The sequence below is a fragment of the Elephantulus edwardii genome, unplaced genomic scaffold, assembly GCF_000299155.1.
Source record: "Elephantulus edwardii isolate Elephantulus edwardi_28Jun2011 unplaced genomic scaffold, EleEdw1.0 scaffold00193, whole genome shotgun sequence".
NCBI classification, from domain to species: domain Eukaryota; kingdom Metazoa; phylum Chordata; class Mammalia; order Macroscelidea; family Macroscelididae; genus Elephantulus; species Elephantulus edwardii.
Window position 1 is genome coordinate 1,551,175 of NW_006399943.1, and position 18,449 is coordinate 1,569,623.

An 18,449-nucleotide genomic window follows, 5' to 3' on the forward strand; every position below is an offset into this window, starting at 1 on the left:
CGTCATCTGGTCACCTCGCCCCTCCTCACAGCCCTGCTCCTCACAGAACCCACCGCCCTCCACTCTGACTCATAGTAACCACGTGTGATAGAGTATAAATGCCCCATGGGGTTTCCAAGGCTGTCATCTTGACGGAAGCACCCAAGATAACGGCCGTTAGTCACCTTTCCAACCCAGAACCAAACTCAGCTGTGTGGCCCAGCTCTCGGCCAGACCTCCGGCCGGTCCTACAAAGTGAACGGTAACAGCAGGAGCTCACCTGCTCCTTAAAAAAAACAAGCACATCGGATCAGAAGGGCAGCACCTTCCCGGCAGGAAGAAGGCAGGGAAGGCGGTGGGTAGAAGAACACATCCAAACGAGAATCGCACGGAGGAAGTGGGGTAAATAATACGCATATTTATGCATGTGCATAAATAGTTGAACTGAAAACCAATTTGTTCTGTAAACTTTAACTCTTCACTGAAAAAAAACCCCAAAACAAACAAGGAGGGAAGGAGGCTTCACGAGAACCATCTCTCAAGGAGCAGCCCCTAACTCCAGCTGCTGCCTTTCCGTCAGCAGCCCAGCACTTAACCCACAGTGCCACCGGACCCCTGGCAGCAGGGGCAGTTGCCATGTCTCCCACCAACTGCCCATCTCCTCAGCTGCCCCTCACCCTATCCCCTGAGCCTGGCTCTAAAAGCTCATTCGCTCGGCTAGTAGTTAATATGGGGGGTCGGGGGGTGGCATCGTAAACCAGAAGCTAATTAACGTGGTGAAGATCGTCTCAGAGCAGATGACTGAGCTGCCTTTCAAGCCCCACTCGGTCCCCTGACACAGACCAGCGTCCACCCTCGCCTGCCTGCGTTACTCCCCATTCAGACAGCACAAGGCCCTGCCCAACAGCCCTTGAGACTGAGGCCAGGCCTCAGAAACTGCGCCAATAGCCAATTACCTCCCCTGGCTGCGCCACCCTGCTCCAGAGTATTGTGAGAAGGACAGAAGGTGACGTAAGAAAGCCTGAAACCACGACAGGAAAAAGAAGAAAGGAATTCCCCCCCAGAGGCAGCGAATGCTGTGGAGACAGCGGCCTGGTGAAGTGTGGACCCAATGCTAGTGCTCACGGCGTGCGAGGCTGGGTGCGAGAGGACCACTGATGCAACAGAAGCTGGCCTGCTGGTCACCATCCTACAGCGCACAGCACCGACCCCACGGGCGCACCCGACCCAAAGTGCAACTCGACCATGGCGAGATCCTGGGCTTGGGCAGGACGCCCTGTGCCAGCGCTGGCCTCCGCGGGACCCTCGGCCGCGTGGCCCAGAACTCGCCTGGATGTGCGCGCGAGGTGGGCAAATGTCTTACCCACGGCTCCCCCCAGGAGTTGCGGACAATCCAGTACTCGATGCCGTCGCTGACGCCCCAGCCAGCCACCGAGACGATGTGGTTTATGGAGGCCTCGTCACTGTATTCCGCATAGATGCCGCCCCTGTACTTGTCCATGCCCTCTGTCGCCATGATCCCGCAGCTGGGGACAAGCAGATCAAGGTGCCGTTACAGGTGGTCCCCCCATCATTTACAGACCCAGTTACATGCGCCCCCCATCATTTACAGACCCAGTTACAGGTGGTCCCCCCATCATTTACAGACCCAGTTACAGGCGCCCCCCCATCATTTACAGACCCAGTTACAGGCGCCCCCCATCATTTACAGACCCAGTTACAGGCGCCCCCCATCATCATTTACAAACCCAGGCCACTGCGGGGCTGGTTCTGGATCAACCTACCAGCTCAGCATCTCAGCTACTGGAACAGTAATGGTTTTAGACTCTGTCAAATATTTACACCTGTGTTGGGGACCACCTCATCCACCTCATGTGACAGAGAAGAGCCCCCACAGGGATGTAACCTACGGGGGGAGGCCTAGTGGTTTAACACATATTTGTGAACGGAAATGACCACTGGTCCAATGACCCCACTGGCCACCACACAGGAGCAAGAGGCAGCCTCTTCCCGTAGAGATTCCAAACCTGAACCAAACCCACTGCCAATGAGTTGATGCCACCTCCCAGCGACCGTCCATCAGCTTCCGAGGCTGGGGGCTCTCTGACAGGATACCACCCACCTTCCTGCCCTGGAGGGGCTGGTGCGTCTGAACCACTACCTTCTGTTGAGCAGCCTGCCACGATGCTACCAAGGGCTCTTAGCCATAAGGACCGCTGCTGTGTGCACTGCTGAGTGGGAGCCGACCCAGAGCTGACCCTCCAGCGGGTTTTCAGAAGCAGTAAATCACGCGGCAGGAGACTGCCCGTCCCTCTCCCATGGAGCAGCTGGTGGATTCGAACTACAGGCCTTTGAGGTTGCACCACAGCTCCTTACCAATAGGCTACCAGAAGACTCCAGCCGGGAAACTCTATGGAGCAGTTCTAACTGTCTGAGGGAGCTGAGTCAGAGTCGACTCACAGGCAAAGCGCTCATCTTCATGGGGAAGACCGCCAGGGCTTCTCGCCTGCAAGGCCACTGCTCTTTTAGTTAGCAGCCAAGTGTTTAACCACTGCACCACCAGGGCTCCTGACTTTGTAGAAACCAAGCCCATTGCCATCACGTGGACTCCAAGTCCAGCAGCCCTCCCCAGGACTTCTAAGGCCAAGTTGTCACTGGAGGAGACGCCCACCTTTCTCCTGAGGCGGAGCTGGTGGCCTTGAACCCCTGGGCTCTTAGCGCACGTCGATGTGCTTTTCACCCCACTGATCCTTGGAGGGCAGTGAGTTCAGAGTTTCTAGAAAGCAGAGGCTCCCACTCAGAGCCAGCGTCTCAGTCCAGTGAGCCTGTGGGAGGCCGCACCCCGGCTGTCCCTGGCAGCTCCTACCTGATGGGGCCGTTGGCATAGATCTCCGCCATCATCTTCTCCCGTCCGGAGACCGGGCCATAATCGCCAACCTTCCAGAGGGTGTAGTTCTGGATGACGTGGCACACCTTGAATTCCGTGCAGGTGCCACACTGGTTAAACTTGTCACACTCTGCAGGGGAGGGCCAGCAGCCAGGTCAACCGGGCGTCCCCTGGTCACCACTCCCGCCACCTCCCACTCAGGCCAGCACCGAGATGCCCTCTGATGAGGCTGCCTGACCACAGCTCCTTCCAGCGGCTGGGCAGGCAGGATGCCCTTCGCCGGGTGCCGGGCACGGGCAGGGAAGAGGACTGTTCATCATACGGGGTGGGCACGGCCAGACGACAGGACAAAGTGCAGCCAGAGTTCTCCAAGGAGGGGAGACTCCGAGGATGGGGACACTGGCCCGCGCACTGGGTGCAGGGCACCAGGCCTGGGGTTGTGGGTGGACAGTGAAGAGCAAGGCCCTCCACCTGGGGGGCTGATGGAGGGGCCAAAACGGCAGGCTCGAGCCACTGTGAGGATGGAGCAGGCTGGGCAGGATATCGTCCTATCGCGTGGGGTCAGGATGGGGTGGGGTGTCGTCCTGTCACGTGGGGTCGAGTGTCATCACATGGGGTTGGAACAGGAAGGGCTGGGCAGGGGTCACCCTGTAGCGTGGGGTCAAGACTGGGCGCGTGGAGTCAGAACCAGGCACGTGGGGTCGGGATGGGCAGGGTGTCGATCCATCACACGTTGGGATGGGATTGGTGGGGTGTCACCTGTTGCATGGGGTCGAGACAGGCAGGTTTGGGCAAGATGTCATCCTGTCACGAGGGGTCAGGACCAGGAGCGTGGGGTCTGGATGGGAGTGTCGTCCTGTTGTGTGGGGTCAGGACGGTCCCATCACATAGGGTCGGGACCGGGCGTGTGGGGTCTGGACGGGCGGAGTGTCGTCCTGTTGTGTGGGGTCAGGACGGTCCCATCACATAGGGTCGGGACCGGGCGTGTGGGGTCTGGACGGGCGGAGTGTCGTCCTGTTGTGTGGGGTGGGGACTGGGCGTGTGAGGTCACTGAGAAAACTGGCACATCGGCATCTAACACAGCAACAAGAGAGCCTCGAAAGTCAGCCTTTTCCTTGTCCTTTAAGGCCTTTTCACACCTCTTGATGGGTGAAAATTAAGTGTAATCAAATTATTAACACATAACAACCTGATTGTATTGCCTTCACTGAACAGATAACGGTGATACATTCGAGAAGCCATTTCTCTATGTGGGGTTGAGGTGCTATTGAGAATCAAGAGAAAGTGGACCCCAGCAGTGGGCGCCTGGCCCCTCCAAGAGCCGCCTCGCTGGCCAGCCCCCAGCCCTCCCTCCACCCCTTGGGCCTCTGCTGTCACCTGGCTCTGCTCGAGTCAGACCTGTCCCCTCTCCCTCAGGAGAGTACACTCTGAAGATGGCACTGTCCCTGGGACACCAGTGCCCACTTCCCAGCACACACACGCCCTGGGGGGGATGGCCACAGCCAGTTCACAGACAGGACAGGCCACCCCTAGCCCTCAGGCTTCTAGACGTCCCACCGTTGTCATACTAATGGGGGAAATGGAAGAACCAGCCTTGACTGGACCAGACCTGCTCAGGCCCAGGTTGGGCAGGGAGGGGGCAGAGCCCACCAACCATCTTGGGAAAATTCCTGCTGCAGGACCTGGAGGCCCCGCGAGGGGCACCACGGGCATGCTGGGAGCTGGGGGCTAACCCCCTTGTGGCTGGGAGCTGGGTGGGAGTGGGGTGCCCAGGGCTCCTGCTTCCCACCTAGCCTCCTCCCGCTCTCCAAGCTGACAGGGAGGCCCCGACCTCACACCACTGTCACAAGCCGGCCCTTCCCCATCTGCCCTATCCCAGCTTGGGGGCAGAGGAGAGTTACAAGCTACTTGGTGAGGCCCATTGGGTGTCCCTGGAGGCCTGGACTTCCCAACCCCTGGTTCAACATCGCTCGTGCCTACTTTCCACCCAACTCCCCCTCTGCCAGGTCCCTGCACCCTACAATCCCTCAGAGCCCCGTAGCACCACTCTGCCTACAGTTGGAGCCCAATCTCAAGTGCCGGGTCTCCACCTCTGCCTGCCCACAGGGACCCTGTGCCCCATGGACTGCCCCCCACTGTCCAGGCCTACCCTGGTCCTTGGCCTGGTAGTTGTTGCAGGTCTCGTCGGGAATGCCATGCTGGTGGGCATAGGCCCACACCTCCAGGTCATTGCCGCCCTCGCAGGAGCCCGCCTCGCCGCAGTCAATGACGTTCTGCACAGACAGCAGTGTGGACGGCCAAGCCCCCTTTCTCTTGATGTTGATGCGGTCTGTAGGGAGAGTGGAGTCAGGTCGGGCCCACCTCAACCAGTCCACCGCCTCGGCCAGCCACCCTCTCTCCCCGCCTCTGTCTCCATCACCCAGGCCACATGCACAGCAGTCCAGCCTGGCCTCCCACGCAGATTCTGTCCCCAAGCCTGCCCGAATGCCCCTGAGGCCCAGGTGGAGAGGACATGGGTACTGACCACCTGGACAGGAGACTAGTCTCTTACAAAGGCTGGCAGCCCTGCCCAGGGCAGCAACCTGACAAGATGTGTCCTTTCAAAGTGGAGCCACAGCCCTGCCGGACACCTCACTGTCCCCTCTCACTGCCAGTGACTTCATAACCACCCCCATCTCAAGGCATTCCACCATCTGTGTTCCCCCTCCAAGGCAGCTCCAATGAGGCCTTGTTCTCTAGGGCCACCAGAGCCCCTCCGTGGGGTTCCTGTCCATAGCCCACCCTGACTCACACCATGGTCTCTCTGACAGTCCCCTCCTCCCCAGCCCTGTGCCTTCTAGAACTCATTATTACCAACAACACTCACAGTCCTCAGCCCTTTCTCCAAAAGCCCCGTCATTTTCCCCCTGCCTGAAGGTTATCCCCCAGCATCTGCCCCCTAACACTCACTTTCTAGTGAGGGACGTGTCCCTCAGAAATCAGCATCAACCTGGAAAGTGATCTTACTGAGAAAAGAGGATCTTTGCAGAAGTACCACGTTTTACATTAATAACACACACTTGACACATTTCTGCAAAACTCAAAGCCCCGTTGCTCTGCCCTGTGGGTGTGTCATTTCCATGGTCAAGCTACATGGGAAAATATGGCCATTGGTCAAGGCTCCTGAGGTGAGATCATCTTTAAGTTTGGGTGGAGCCCAAATGCAATGATTGATGTTCTTGTAAGATGAGAGGCCAGAGAAGAGGAGACCAGGGAGTGAGACAGAGGCAGACAGGGAAGCAGAGTGGCCTCAAGCCAAGGAACACGTAGAGCCCCAGAAGCTGCAAGAAGGGTCCTCCCCCAAGGACCTCCAGAGGAAGCTCAGCCCCGCCAGATGTCCATCCGAACACACTTCTGGTTTAATCCACCAAGCCTGTGAAAACCTGTCCAGAAGCCATGGGAAACCACTAGAGATTGAGGGAAAGGGAGTTAGGACAACACAGATGAATAGAAGAGGTCCACCTGTGGTCGCGTAGCGACTCATCATAAAAGCTTATCACAACCACCTAAGGATCAGCTCAGGGTCTCTCCCCGTTTGGAATAAAGAGGGAAGAAAAGTAAATTAGTCCCAAGACCTAATGGGCTACAAGTACCTCAACTCCCAGGACCCTGAGACCAGCAGAACAGGATGGTGTCTGGTGAGCACTGCTGACCAGGCCAAAAGGGATACAGTTAGAAGGTGGTCCTGGATAGATGGGGGAAATGTGGACCAAAACTCAAAACATACACAAAGTCAGGCTGGCTGGGCCAGCAGAGACTGAGGGAGCTCTCGAGATGGGCCCTCAGTCAGTCTTTGAACTTGGAGACAAACTCATCCCCCCCACCCCCCGGTCAGGCAAACGATAGGTCTATGAAGTGACAGAAAGCCCAGGGAGGCACTCACTCCTAGACTAACCCATCATGTAAAGTAACAGCTCACACAGCAGGACGGCGTAGGACGAACCCATGGCCCACAATCACAGGGAAGCAATGTGAAGGGTGTGGTTACGTGGCGGGTACCGTGATTAAGGTTACAAGATGTGGATGTGTGGTAGAATAAAAAATCAGTTTGTTTTTGTAAACTTTGTCTTAAATAACAATTTACCAAAAAAGAGAAAAAACTCAAAGAACTGTGAAAAGCATGGAGAAAATAAGAACAGAAAGAGAAACAGAAGTATATAAGCACAGAAAGAAAGAGATTGGAGAGGAGGTTCTCACAGAGGTGAAGGCAGGAGCTGGGAGAGCAGGAGAGAAGATTCCAGACACTGTACCTGGCATAGGAAGCATCACATCGCAGCCCTTTGAGAGAGCCGGGAGCGGCAAAGAGGAGACCAATAAGCGACAGGGAGCCAAAGCCCAAGCTCCTGGAGGTCACGCATGGGCTTGATGCACAATGAGGGAACGCTTGCTCAGAACCATTGGACGGCTCTGAATCGAACAGCAAAGTGACCTCAAAGCAGATAGGAGGGTTCAGAGAAGGGAGCAGGACACTCAGAAGGGAAGCGTTTGTAGGTTTCCCAGAGGAAGATGAGCATCGCGAATCCTGGATGTGTTCTGAGGACGGAAGAAGCGAGCTTTGTTGAGTGGGTAGTGCGAGGGTCAGAGAGGACTGGGCAGGAACCAGGGGTGTGGTATCTGGGTCTACCAAGACCGAGGGCTGGAGACGGGGCAGTGGGAACAAGGGTGTAGGCGGCATTCGAGGCCAGGGATGGTGGAGTTGCAGTGCGTCAGAATGAGCTCCACATGGACAGGAGGAAAAGGGGAGGCCAGAAGTGCGTCAGGAGCAGGGCCCGAGGGCCAGGGCCTCTCCTCACTTGGCCATGGGCAAGCTTAGCCAGCTCTGATGGCCTACGAGGCCCGTCATGCTCTGGGTGAAGAGCAGGAGTGTCCTGCTATGTGCAGGAGTATGTCCTTTTCGAGGGCCATCAGCTCTGCTCCGTGACTGATGGATGGACACTCATGAAATCCCCTTCTGGTAGCTTCTACTTTCTCAGGACCCAGTTGCTGGGGGATGTTAGGAAACCCTGGAGAGAGAGACCAAGCCAAGCGTGTCTCCTGAGAGGACTCTAGACTGGGTGGAGCGGAGCCCCTGGGGCTTGCCCAGCCTCTCCACTCCTCTCAGAGTCTTCAATTCCCCAGCACACGGTCAGAACCCTCACGGTCAGAACACTCACGGACATCCTCAGGGCTTCCTTCAGGTTCTGGGCAGGGTCCCAGGGGGCCTGTCCAGTTCCTGTCCTCAACCCACTCACAAGGCCCTTTCAGTTCCTCAATGGGCCCAGTTCCTCTCCCAAGGCCCATGAGGTGGACTGCCTGCTTCTGGGCTGGTGGGCTTCCCCATGCTCAGAATCCTTGTGGTGGTTCCCTGGCCTCCTGCAGCCAGGCACTGAGCTTCCGATGAAACTCAAACCAGCCCCACTGGCTCTCAAACCCATTGTGATTACCAGCAGCCAGAGGACAGAGCACAACCGCCCGAGGACTGCCAAAGCTGGGAATCTCGGTGGGTAGAAGTACACTGCCTCATCCTTCTCTGGAGCCACAGGTCGAGCAAACCACTGACAGGTCCTGCTAGCACCCCCAGAGCTAAGGTTCTGATCAGAAAGGCTGATCCCTGGGTGGGCCCTGGGCCATGTGGCCCTCATACCGCCCCCTCAAATATTAACTGTATGCAGTTTCGCTTCCTTGTCCTCAAACGCAGCTGGGGCTGGGTGATGACGCATTTCTGCTTCAGTCTAAAGTGGCTGGTTCTCGCTCCTTTTGGTCCTGATCCAGTCGGCTCCCAGGCCGCATGGACACCCACACTCCCACCCCTGTGGGCCTGCTACCCGTGGGAAAGCCTGGTGCTCAAGGGAGAAAGGTCAGCCCTCTGGGCCAGCCCAGGCACGCGGGGCTGGGCTGACCCGGACCAGTCTCACTGGACCCGTGCCCTGGTGCAGAAGTGGTCCTGGTCATACCTGCCATGGCACTGGTGGTACCGTGGGCCCAGCAGGAGCCGCAGTACTGGGGGATGTGCTGATTCCTGGTGATGCTGGCATAGTTGACGCCCTTCACGTTCCGCCAGTCCCATTCCTGGGGCAGGTCAGACGGGGACAGGTACTCATGAGGTCGGGGGTAGGTTCTGGGAAGAGACCGCCACCAGAATCAGTGCTGGAGCCTTGGGGATCCCCTGGACCCCCCGCGCCCCAAAATATGCCGAGTGCAGAGGGCACCCATCACCCACTGGAGACGAGGGCACTAAATCCGGGAAGGGGCAGGGTGCCCTGTGAGGGGTCGCGCGGCAAATCAGCCAAGCTGGGAAGTGTGGGACAGGATGCCCAAACAGCGAGCGCTGGGCCCCAGCTCTCCAAAATGAGGGACTGGAGCCAAACCCCAGATGCCAGGCAGTGGGGGTCCCGCGGGTCTGCGCGATGGCCACGCTGTCTGCACCGCGGGCCCTGTCTGGCCGGGCCAGGAGGTGGGTCCGACCCCAAGGTCACGGCGTCCGCCCGCGCCCCACCTGCGGCCCTGCGCCAGCGAGTCCCCGGTCCGCGCGCGGTAGCAGCTCTGGCCGGGGCGGAAGTAGAGGCCGGCCCGCGCCGCGCCCGCCAGCAGCACGAGCAGCAGCAGAGGCCGCGCCCCGCACGACGCCATGCCGCTCCGGGTGCCTGTCCGGTGCCGGTCCGATGCCGATCTGGGGCCGATCCGGTGCCGATCCGCCGGTGCGCCCGGCTCTGCTCCGTGCGCGCTCCGCTCCGGCTCCGCGCCCGCCCTGGCCCGCAGGCCCTTAAGGCGGCGGCCGCGCCCGGGACACTCCCCCAGGGCGGGGCGGGCCTGGCCCGGGTGACCCCGGCCCCGCCTGCACCCCTCTGGGCGCCCAGGGCACGGTGGACACGGCCTGCGCGCCCCAAAGCACGCCTTACACGGAGGCCTGGGCGCCAGACCCCAGGCCTGACCCCAGTAGTGGGCACTCTACCGGCCATGCGCCTGGTGGGGGGATTGAGGGCTTTCCTGTCAGCCTGTGCTTGCTTTCTGGGTCCTCTGCTGGAGGGGTGGACGGTCAGGGCCTCCAAGGCAGCCCAGACCCGATTCTTGGGACCATCCTGCACCCCACCAAGGCCTAGGCTTCCCCACATGTCCAGCACTACATGATTTCCTCCCAAATCTGGAGAAGGGGCCACTGTTCTCAGAACCGAGTCACGGAGACACAGTGATCTAGACTTGATCGCTAAATGAAAAGATCTGAACCCACTAGCCATTGTACTAAAGAAATGTGGGCAGTCTGCTCCACTCACAAAGATGGGAGCTGAGAGAGAGAGAGAGAGAGAGAGAGAGAGAGAGTGAGTGTGTGTGTGTGTGTGTTTCTCCTCTGGCCTCGGGGGTCCCTGTGAGTTGCACTTGATGTGATGGCACTGAACTTGGAGCTTAGGGGTTGTTTTATCCTGTCTAGGAACCCTGATGATAGGGTGGTTAGCTGATAAATGGAGAAAGTGAAGGAAGCTGCTTCTACAGGATTCTGCCCTGATTCTGCCTTTGGAAAGCGCATGGGGCGTTTCTGCTCTGTCCCACACCCTCACTGGGTTGGAACGTGATCAACAGCAGTGGGGTTTGGTTTCTAGCTTCCTGAACCCCGTCCACTTACAGGACACACTTCACCTTTCACAGAGAAGGGGGACAAGATCCTTCTGGAAAGTACCCAGAAGGAAAAATTCTACCTGTGCAGGAATCACAGCCCTGCTTCGACTTTGAGAGATGCTTGTTGATTAAAAAACCCTCCCCAATCAAGCGCGGAGCCTAAAGCAGAAGTGGTACCTCGGGACTCGATTTCATCACTCTGGAGTTTCTCCCTCCCTCTTTCTTCTCAGAAAGTCAGAAATGGCCTCCTTCCCTTTGTAAGAAAAAGGCTGGGCATTCGAGCTTGTAGAAGTCTCCTAGCCTTGGCACAGGGGCCGGGGCTCCCAGCTCACTTTAGCTACTAAGTGGGCATCAGCCCTTCTGATGGACGTTGGCTCAGCCGGCACCACAAGACACTCCCACATAAAAGTGGCTGCTTTCCTGTGTCCTCTGAGGGGTGAACCCTGGAGGCACTGAGGTGACCACAGATTCCTGGGGTTGGCAGAGAGGTGGGATCCTGCAGTCCTGAGGACAGACGTCTGGGGGGCAAAGGTCACTCTGTGCGTAGTCAGCACTTGGTCATCACTCTGTTCCGGAGAACGACCCCTCAGGCACTGTGGGCCTCGGGTTCCAGCAGGCCTCTGTTTTCTTCCAGGCGGCCGGGCTGTACCTCCCGAGAGCCAGGCAAGCACCCAGGTGGGAGGAGTGAGGACAGCGAGGCAGCTTCTAGTGTTGTTTGTGGAACAGGTGCCCCACAGCCAGAGTGCTGAAGGTGAGGGAAGAGATTTGTGGGCTGTCTCCCCTCCACCCACTTCAGCCCTCTTTCCATCCAAGTCTGAAGTGAGTCAGATCGTTCGAGCAGGACAGGGAACCCAAAGCCCAAGTGCCCTGTGCCACCACCAGGAGCAGCCCATGGGCTCCTTTCTAGATGAAGGAGGAAATACAGATCATCCAGGCCACCAAAGCCATTTGCACCACGCTGATCCCAACAGGGGCACACTGGTGGCTGGGCACACTCGTGGCTACGTCCACTGCTGGGCACACTGGTGGTTACGTCCACTGCTGGGCACACTGGTGGCTGGCACTCTGGTGGCTGGGCACACTGGTAGCTATGTCCACGGCATGGCCCACAGCTAGGGGAGACAGGCGGTCCTGCAGGAAGGGCTCCCCGAGGCCGAGTCCTCACTGGCAGGGCTGTGATGTCCACTGTGGTCTCTGACACTCAGTGGGGACATATTTCCTTTTCATTCATTGCTGGGAGAAGGAGCCCTGGTGGCACAGTGATTGAGCACTTGGCTCTGCAGGAAAAAGGTGAGACAGCCTGCTCCTGTGAAGATGTCGTTGCTGATGGTAGGTACCGTGGACTCGGTGCTGACTCGTAGCGACTCCGTTCACAGCACCTCAAAACCTTGCTTGGTCTCAGTCATCCCCTGGTTGTCCTCAATGTATCGGTTTATTGTATATTGCTACACACGTCTCTTTAAACCCACTCTCAGGCACTGGCTCAGCTCATTTCGTAAGGACTTCCTTTCTTTTACTTCCCCTCTGCTTTTCGCAACATGATGTCTTTTCCCGGGGACTCACCTCTCCTAAAAACATGCCAAGAGCATGTGAGACAAAGTCTTTGCCTCTAACGAGCACTCTGGTTGCACTTTCTCCTAGACAGATTCAGTTGTTCTCTTGCGGTCCATAAGCTTCACCAGCACAATTAAAAGGCATCAATTCTTCTTCATTGTTCCTTAGTTATTGTTGAACTTTCATGTGCTTGTGAAGCATGGCTTAGGTCAGGTGCACCTTAGTCTTTAAACTGACATCCTTGCTCTTTACTATATGGTGCGGTTCTTCTCTGTCCTTCAGGGTCACCCTGAGTTGGAATCAACTTGTCAGCATTGGGTTATGGAAGTGCTGGGAAATCTGGGATGCTCCAAAGAGGCCCTGTGATGCTCAGAGAAGGACCCTCATGTGCAGAAAGTAAGACAGGTAGTCTGGCTCCGGGATATGAGAGATGAGCAGCCTCCCAGGACCTCATGGTCAGGAGGGCCCATCTCTAAAGTTGCTCTGTCCTCCTGAGATCTAAGAATCGGGAGGTGGGGGTTGGGAGCTTGTCGAGGTTTTGCTACCAACGAAAGGAATGTAGCCTTGTCCCTCGGTTCAAGACTCACCTCCTCTGACCAAAGACACCAGGGCATGTGGGCAGACTCAGCAAAGGAACAGACCCATCAAACAGCCCACTCTGGACTGCAACAGGCCTTTAGCTGAAGAGGAAACTCGAGTGGACAACAAGTGCATGGATATATGTTCACCATCATTAGTCTCTGTCGTTAGGTGCCATCAAGTCACAGCGACCCTGTGTTCAACTGGATAAACTCCTGCCCGAACCTCTGTCACCCTCACCTTCATCACCAAGCTTAAGCCTCCAGTTACAGTCACTGGTCACTCCATTTACTTAAGAGTTCTGGTCTCCTTTGAGACCTTCTCTTTCCAGCGTGCTGTCCTTCTCTGGGGCCTGGTCCTCCCTGATAACATGTTCAAAGGGTGTGACAAGTCCCAACATCTTTGCTTCTAAGGAGCACTCTGTCTTCACTTCTTCCAAAACAGATTTCATCTTTAGAGAAATGCAAACTGAAACCGCACTGAGATATCTCTTTGTCCCCATGCGGATGGCTGTGATTAAAAAAAAGAACACAACAAAACCCCAACAGCAAAACCCCAAACCCCAGCTGAAAATAGCAAGTGTCTCTGAGGATGTGGGGACCCTGAGATCTCCCTTCATGACAGCTGGGACTGTAGAAGGGTACAGCTGGTACAGCAAACATCTCAGGGCTTCCTCAGAAAGCTAAGCATAGACCTCCCCCATGACTCAGTACCTCCACTCCTAGCAGTCCTCCCAAGAGAATGCAAGGTGGGCCACAATATGAAGCAGGTAACCGTGTATCTCTGTAGGTGTGTTTGCGGATCAGTTGTGCTCTATCATATATTGAGATATATTATCTTTAGCACTTTTGAGGGGTCTTTGAGAACAGATCTTTCCAATGCCGCCCGTCTTCTGATTTTTTGACTGTTACCATGAGTGTTGATTGTGAACAACTTCAGGGTGTTTTTCCCCTCCACCTATCATGATATTGCCTATTGAACCAGTGGTGAAGATTGTTATTTCAAGACTAAGGTGCACTTGGTCCACTCCATGGTATGCAGCTAAAAGTTAGACAATGAATAAGGACGACAGGAGAAGAACCAGCAACACCTTTGAGGTGTGGTGTTGGAGAAAGTACTGACTATCCCACGGACCACCAAAAGAACCAACTATGGGAAGCCAAACTTTATACCAAATATTATATGAAAACCCATGTTCAAAAATTGAAGGAATTGCAGATTTATAAGTTAGGATTTCTCTTGTGGCAGATCCCAGAAAATGAGCTGTTTGTTCCCTGCAGACAGGAGACAGCTAGGCGCGCCCTACAGAGGGAGAGTTACTTCCTGAGCTAGAGTTCACCCTGAGGCATCAAGGCAAATCCTTAAGGGTTTACTTTGCATTTGTGAACCCCTCCCTCCTGAGTCAAAGGGAAGGTTTTCAATTGAGAGAGCTTGGCTTCATTTACAAGGAATTCCTTTGACGATTTGCTTCCCCTGCTTATCAATAAATACAGAGAAACATGACTGCTGGCCCCCTGTTTTATGCTCTCTGCTCTATCTCATTCCTGGCTGGCTGTCTCATTATTAATAATTATAAAATTACTTTACCCTCGGTCTGCAACAACCAACAAATCTCTCTTGGGGGAAGTGCAACCAGAGTTCCTTGGAGGCAAGGCTGGTGTGGTGTTCAAGGTTTACTGTTCACAATGGCTTCCCTGGCCTTTTTCTGACCTTGTCCTGTGGATAGGTGGGAATGTGCAAACAGGGCAAGTTAGACTATTCACAAGGAGACTGACTAGTCTTGTCATTAAATTGAGCAGATCCAGCAGCAGAATTCAAGGACCTCTCCACCAGCAAAGGAGAATGCGATGCGTCCTTGGGGGCCAGAGATTTGGGGCCAGTCAGACCAGGGCCTGTGGGAGCAGCAGCCGTAGTGGAGAACCTGGGACCTGAGGTGAGACGGAGTGGACCTCAGGACTGCTGCCCTGTGCAATCAGAACTAGGAGCCTTTGCCTACGTTTGTCGAGCAGTTGGAGAGGGTGGAGGCGAGATCACAATTGGCAGGACTGAGAACTTGGTACCACTGGCCAACAGTCGAGAGGCTCAAGGCAAGTGCATTCTGGGAGCTGTGCTGACTGATTATATTCTGCTTCTAAACTGAATTATAGCCTCTTAGGACCTGGTAGGGTTTCATTCTGCTGTGCGTGGGGTCACTGAGAGTTGAGCCCACTGGACAGCCCCTAACATTAACACAGAATATATCTAAAACAGGCAAGAGTCTAGAGACCCAAGTGAACTAGTGGATGCCAGAGGCAGGTAGGAGGGAGGGAGCAGGATGTTTATTGGGCCTGGACCTCTTGAAGGGTGATGGAAAAATTCCAGAATGGTTAATGGTTAATGGTGAAGGTTGAACACCATGATAAATGTAATTAATGCCACTGAACTGTGCAAGTGAAGACTTAGAAATAGCAAATGATCTCTAACCTATGTACATACCACGGTAAGAGGGGGAGGGGGATGAGGCCCATTCCAGAAAGCCTCTTTGTCCCTGAGGGCTCTAAACTGACCTTCCCTCCCAGGGGCCCCTGGCGCCCCTTGCTGTCATGCTCCAGTGAGTGGAATTCTGCAGATTGAGATGATAACCTGCTTACCTGCCTCCAGGGAGCCCTCCACTTCACTCCCTTCCAAGCCCGGCTGGGGAGGGAACCAGGGAGGGAGGGTCACAGAGAAGCAGAGGGAGACCTTTCAGCTCTTGCTCTCCGAAAGAGGCTGTGAAAGGAGTTCGTGTCAGCATTTCTTGTATCTTTGGTCTCTTCGCAGGAGCCACTGCGAGGAGGGCCTGGAGAAGAGCTTGGCATTTCATGTGGAAAACAATTGGTGGTTACTAATTACAGTGACTAATTCTGATGGCTGGGTCTGCGGCGCCTTCGTTGTAAGATACCAGCTACTTAAGAAATCCGGATGTTCATAATCATCCTTGGCATCATTCGGGCATGTTGTCAGGAGCGGAGAGTCAGCAACGGCCAGAAGATGCTCCAGGGGCTGGCGGATGTGGTGACGCTGACAGTGAGGACGGCACAGGACAGGACAAGGCAGAGGGGCCTTGCAGACAGGGCTGGCGAGTCAGGGTCGACTCGATGGCATTCAACAACTTCATCCTGAAAGACACAAGGAGAATCTTAAGAAACACACCTTCTGAGAAATGCATCAGATCTATCAAACCCATATAGGATATTGGTTATGTTTGTGAGTAAAGGTGTCACCCCCAACCCACCACCTTTGAATTCCGACTGGAGGGAGAAGGTCGCAGTTACCCCCAGGCCAGATCACTCCCTGAAGAAACCTGATGACGTCTAAGACAAAACAGACCAGTGACGGGACCAGACAATGGATCCTGGCAAGGCTCTAAGGCCTGATCACAAAAGTTCAGACCCAAATTAATTAACAGCCCCCAATTCCAAGCAAAATACAATCCTCCCTAGTCCTCTCTAAACCCCCTATCAAAAGGAACTGTCTTTTACTGCCCTGGCGCCATTTTGACCTTCTCTGTGCACTTGGGTCCCTCTCAGACCTCAAAATAAAGGCCTGTTCCTTTCTTGGGACCATCTTCTTTCTTTTTCTCTCTCACTCTCCACTTTTCCCCCCGAAGACATGGTTCACAGCCACCCTCCAGTGGGTTTCCAAGGCTGCACATCTCTCTGGGAGGACAATCCATCTTTTCTTGGGTGGATTCGAACTGCCGCCCTTCCACTTGTCAGAGGCATATGTAACACACTGCATCTCCAGCATTCCTTCAATTTATTAAACATGGCAAGAAAGGAAGACACCTGAGGAGCCTTAGAGGGTGAGTGGTTAACTGCTAACCCCTAACCGAAAGTTGATGGTTCGTATCCACCCACTGCTTCGAGGGAGCAAAGTAAGTCAGCTTCTTCCCATAAACACATCTGGTTGGTCCTGGAAACCACACCAGGCGCCTCTGTTCCAGTCTGCAAGATTCCTATGAATTGGAACCGCCCCAACAGCAAACTTGGTTTTTCTGCTTTTTGATTTGGAATGTCTCTGGAGGATGACTGAGGTGGGCTTTCAGTCAGGATGTCACTCAGGACGGCCACGACCTGTGTGGTCACGCCTCCCCTGAAGAGCACGGAGCTGATAGCAGATAGCCCCAGGGAGGGAGCAACACATTTGAAACCGTAATTATGGAGCCAAGCAGGAGGAAGCGGACCACACATGACCGTGACTCACTTCCATCTGCCCCTTCACTCCTGACAGCTCAGGCATGCAGCTGGGTGGAGCAGCGGTCGTAGCTCGGGACAGCCCAGCTCCGGCCACGGTGCGAGACACTGGCTGGCCATGCCACTTCTGAGGTTCCTAACTGTACCCTTTCAGCAAATTCCCAAAGCATGTTCTACAGAGGGGTTGACCAGAAATCAACCCAGCACAGGAGAGGTCCTTGGTCCTACACGGATGCTGAGTTCTGCGACCACGTTAAAGCCCCTGTTGGCGTTTGGGGCTCTTCTGAGGAGCATCAGCTCAGAGCCACACACATAGACATGTACAACAGACTGAAATGTCCCTGGTGCTGTGCCGTCTTCCAGACTCCTCTGTGCGGCCCTGTGTACTGGTCACGACATCAGTTCCTCTCTGCAGGATCTCCCTCTCCTTTGCTGAACTACTTTCCCAAACATGATGCCCTCCGTTGACAAGGCTGAAGTATGTGGGATGAACTCTTACCACCTTGCTTCTAAGGACCATTCTGGCTGCACTTCTGCCAAGACAGACCGATTTGCTTATTTGTCAGTCCACGGTACATACACTATTCATCACCAACAACACCACCACTGAAAAACGCTAGTGGTTCTTCAGTCATCCTTATGCATTGTCGCAACATCTGCATGCATGTGATGCAATTGAAAGTATCATGAATTGGACCTGGAATATCTTAGTCTTTAAAGTGGCATCCTTGCTTTTCGGCATTGTGAAGAGGTCCTGTCAAGCAGATTTCCTAATGTGAAGGGGACTCCGGTGGCCTCATGGCTAATGTTACATATTAATTTTTTTCTTTTTTCTTTAATTTTATTATTTTTGTGTGAGTGTACCGTCAAATCAGATCTGACTGGTACAGGAGGAGATTGTCCCTCCTTCCCCCGCAGAGCATCTGGTAATTTTTTTTTCTTAACTGCAGCTTCCGTAGGTGTTGCTTGTGGACTCAAATGAAATTGTTGGCAACTTCATGGTTCTGGTTATATGACTTTGGCTATTGTTCCTATTGTGAGGGCTTCTATTTTATTTTCTTTTTAGAGTTTAGACGGTATTCAAAACAACGAAACTGAAAAAAAAAATCATGTTGGTAGTGATGCTGCTGGTGGTGGTGTTGGGGTGGTGATAGTGTTGTTGTTAGTGATGGTGAAGGTATTGGTGTTAGTGGTGGTGATGATGCTGGTGGTGGAGTTGGGGGGGTGACAGTGTTGGTGGTGGTGCTGATGGTACTGATGGTGATGGTGATGTTGGTGTTGGTATTGGTAGTGATGGTGGCGTCAGTGTTGTAGATGGTGGTAATGGTGATGTAGAAGGTGTTGACATTGATGGTGATGATGTTGGTGGACTGATGATGCTGGTGGTGGTATTGGAGTGGTGGTAGTGTTATTGTTGGTGATTATGAAGGTATTGTTCTTGATGGTGACGATGTTGGTGCTGGTAGTAGTATTGGTGTTGGTAGTGATGGTGGTGTCAGTGTTGTAGTTGGTGGTCATGGTGGTGCTGAAGGTGTTGACATTGATGGTGACGATGTTGGTGTTGGTAGTGATGGTGGTGTCAGTGTTGTAGATGGTGGTGCTGTGGT

General features: G+C 54.7%; 1 protein-coding gene across 1 annotated transcript in view; it reads right to left on the reverse strand.

Moving 5' to 3' along the window:
* Window positions 1–9,514, reverse strand: part of CTSZ (cathepsin Z) — a 10,492-nt gene extending 978 nt beyond the window's left edge. The window contains exons 1-5 of the mRNA XM_006896865.1: window positions 9,381–9,514; window positions 8,839–9,002; window positions 5,016–5,195; window positions 2,846–2,996; window positions 1,343–1,505 (exon numbers count right to left, since the gene is read on the reverse strand). Of these exons, the coding sequence (XP_006896927.1) occupies window positions 1,343–1,505; window positions 2,846–2,996; window positions 5,016–5,195; window positions 8,839–9,002; window positions 9,381–9,514 (792 nt within the window). The remainder of the gene's footprint in view (window positions 1–1,342; window positions 1,506–2,845; window positions 2,997–5,015; window positions 5,196–8,838; window positions 9,003–9,380) is intronic.
* Window positions 9,515–18,449: the final 8,935 nt, after the last annotated feature.